Consider the following 2,500-nt stretch of genomic DNA (forward strand, 5'->3'; position numbering starts at 1 on the left):
CTCTTTTACACTGTTATCTTTTTTAAACACTAAACAGGGATAGTTCATTTTGACGTGTTCTTGATGTTTTCCTCTTGACCCCAAACAGCCACAGTACAAGATTGCCGACCCTATATGCACCTTCATCTTCTCCGTCCTGGTGATCATCACTACCCTACCCATCCTGAAGGACCTAACTCATGTCCTGATGGAAGGTACGCCACAGGGGGTCGACTACGCATCGGTGTCGGCAAACCTTACAGCACTTCCTGGAGTGAAGATGGTTCACTCCCTCAATGTGTGGGCGCTTACCCTTGACAAGAATGCGTGTGCCGTTCATATAGCTATCAGTAAGTGTGTTGAATGGGGTTTATATTTTTTTCATTTTCTGTGTTTTTCTCTCCTCACTTTCTCTCTTTTACAATACTGTATGGTTGTTTATTTTCCACTGTATATAACTGACTGTTGTTAGGTTTGTCAGTATATATTTGTATTTTTTCACCCTCTTTCTTTTCCCCCTTTTTTTTTAATTTCTGCCATACACTTTCCTCCAATTCTTCTCTTTTTACTATTTCTTCTCTATCTGTCTCTCTCCTCTCTCTTCTCTCTCCTCTCCCATTTCTTTTCTCTCCTCTCTCCCCTCCCCCTTCCCTCCTCTCCCTTTCCCTTTCCCTTTCCCTCTCTACATATCTCCCTCTTGGCTCCCCCTTCAGTGCTCTTCCACAAATTTTTACGACTTTTGCCACACTACCTATCACCAAAAGTTAGTTCTAAAAAATGCAAAGTGCTGTAAGTCAGACCCCCTTATCTTTACAGGCGCAGACACTGATCCAGAGACAGTGCTGCAGGCTGCCCAGAGGGTTATTCGAACCCGCCACCAAATCTACCACACAACCATCCAGGTAGAGCGCTACCAGCCCCAACTGATGGACAACTGTCAGCAGTGTCAGCCGCTCTCCAGGTGAGGAACATGACTGCTGCTGCCATCAAAATGAATACCAGAGAGGAAAGAATAAAATTGCAAAAGAAAAGCATGAATGAGCTGCATTGTCATCGTTGTCATGGGTGTTGATAAGGGAAGTGTTGGAATGCCTTGGCTAGAGGTATTCAGTGATTGCAAAGTCGTTCCATGTGCTGAGACCATTCATGACGACAATCTGATGATAACATATCATGGCAATAATGGATGGATTTATTGATTTTTTTTTTATTTTTTTTTTTTTCCATTCTCTTCTTTTTTTAACCCCTTACCCCCTTCCCCTTCTTCTGTTAATGTAACTGATTAAATTGCCTTTTGGTGCAGAAACTGAAATTTCTCTTTCACATTGTTATACATGCAGCAAGACAATCTTACAACTCACATTACTAACTGGTCTTGAAGGGTGAAATTCTTTTGAATTAGACTAGTATGTTTTTCTGTAAAAAAGAAAATAGATGTTTTGCAGCTATTCACACAGTAAGACCCAAGTGAAATAACCCCCAGAAGTATTGAAATACAAATTGCAATACTGATCTTTCTCTGGTTGAGGAAGTGCATTTATTTGCAAACTTTGAAAGGTTCAACTTCTGTGAAAATGCAGCAACCAGGCAGAGTTTGGGTCTGAATGGATGACAATATTCATAAGCAGTATTAGAAGAGATATTTTCTTTTTCGTCTTGAATCAGAGCAAAATGTAGGTCTAAAGTAGGTTTTAGCTTTTTTTTTTTTTTTTTTTCTTTCTTTTTTTTACCCTGTAGACTACAAAATAATGATATGTTTGGAGTGGCTGTGTTAGGTTTTATATAAATTACTCTCAGTCAAAAAAAGTTATTCAAGCAGATTATTGATTTATCATATAGTGACACATTTTTCTTAATTTCATAAATGAGTCGGTGTTGGAGGCAGCACTGTACATTTTAGCGTACATGTCAATCATTAACAGTATAGAAATAACTTAGAGAGTCACATTCTTTTGTGAAGAGATTTCTTTTCCCCTCATCTTTTAATAATTTCCAAATATATATATATTGATATGCACTTCAGTTATTGGAGAAATGAAATTAAACAGGAATGTGATTTGATTTTACACACTTGTCACTCTTTATAGGCAGCATTGATGAAGATGAACAAGAAAACTGTGGTATTAACAAGATCATGCAACATTTACTTTTCTTTGCATCAGATTTATTAGTGCATTGTTAGAACTGGAGAGTTAAGATTAAGTTGATGTGATGTCATTATTCATTATTTTACCTGCAACATGAACAAATGTAATTCTTATTTTGCTTAATTGACAAGATAGTGTTTGAAAGAGAGGCCTTAATTCTTTAGACATCCAATCATACCAAATGTGTATTAGAATAATAACGATGATGATGATGTATATAAATTGAATGAGTCTGTGGTACTGAATATGAGAAAGTGATTCATAGTTTTTTTTATTAGTCCAAAATTTGCATATATATATATATATATATATATATATATATATATATATATATATATATATATATATAATATATATATATATACATACATACA

At 36.0% G+C, this 2,500-nt stretch overlaps 1 protein-coding gene across 4 annotated transcripts in view; it reads left to right on the top strand.

The window, feature by feature from the left end:
* The window catches only part of LOC122247030 (proton-coupled zinc antiporter SLC30A2), a 65,848-nt gene that overhangs the window by 56,265 nt on the left and 7,083 nt on the right, over positions 1-2,500 (top strand). For 3 of the 4 annotated variants that reach the window (XM_043005977.2, XM_043005974.2, XM_043005975.2), the window contains 2 exons: positions 89-329; positions 796-940. In XM_043005977.2, coding sequence (XP_042861911.2) covers positions 89-329; positions 796-940 — 386 coding nt within the window. Of the gene's footprint in view, positions 1-88; positions 330-795; positions 2,438-2,500 lie in introns of those variants that run through there. The other variant, XM_086530761.1, reaches the window with a different exon arrangement.

This window comes from Penaeus japonicus, unplaced genomic scaffold (assembly GCF_977035675.1).
Source record: "Penaeus japonicus unplaced genomic scaffold, GWHDUDI00000001_assembly GWHDUDI00000034, whole genome shotgun sequence".
Taxonomy (NCBI): domain Eukaryota; kingdom Metazoa; phylum Arthropoda; class Malacostraca; order Decapoda; family Penaeidae; genus Penaeus; species Penaeus japonicus.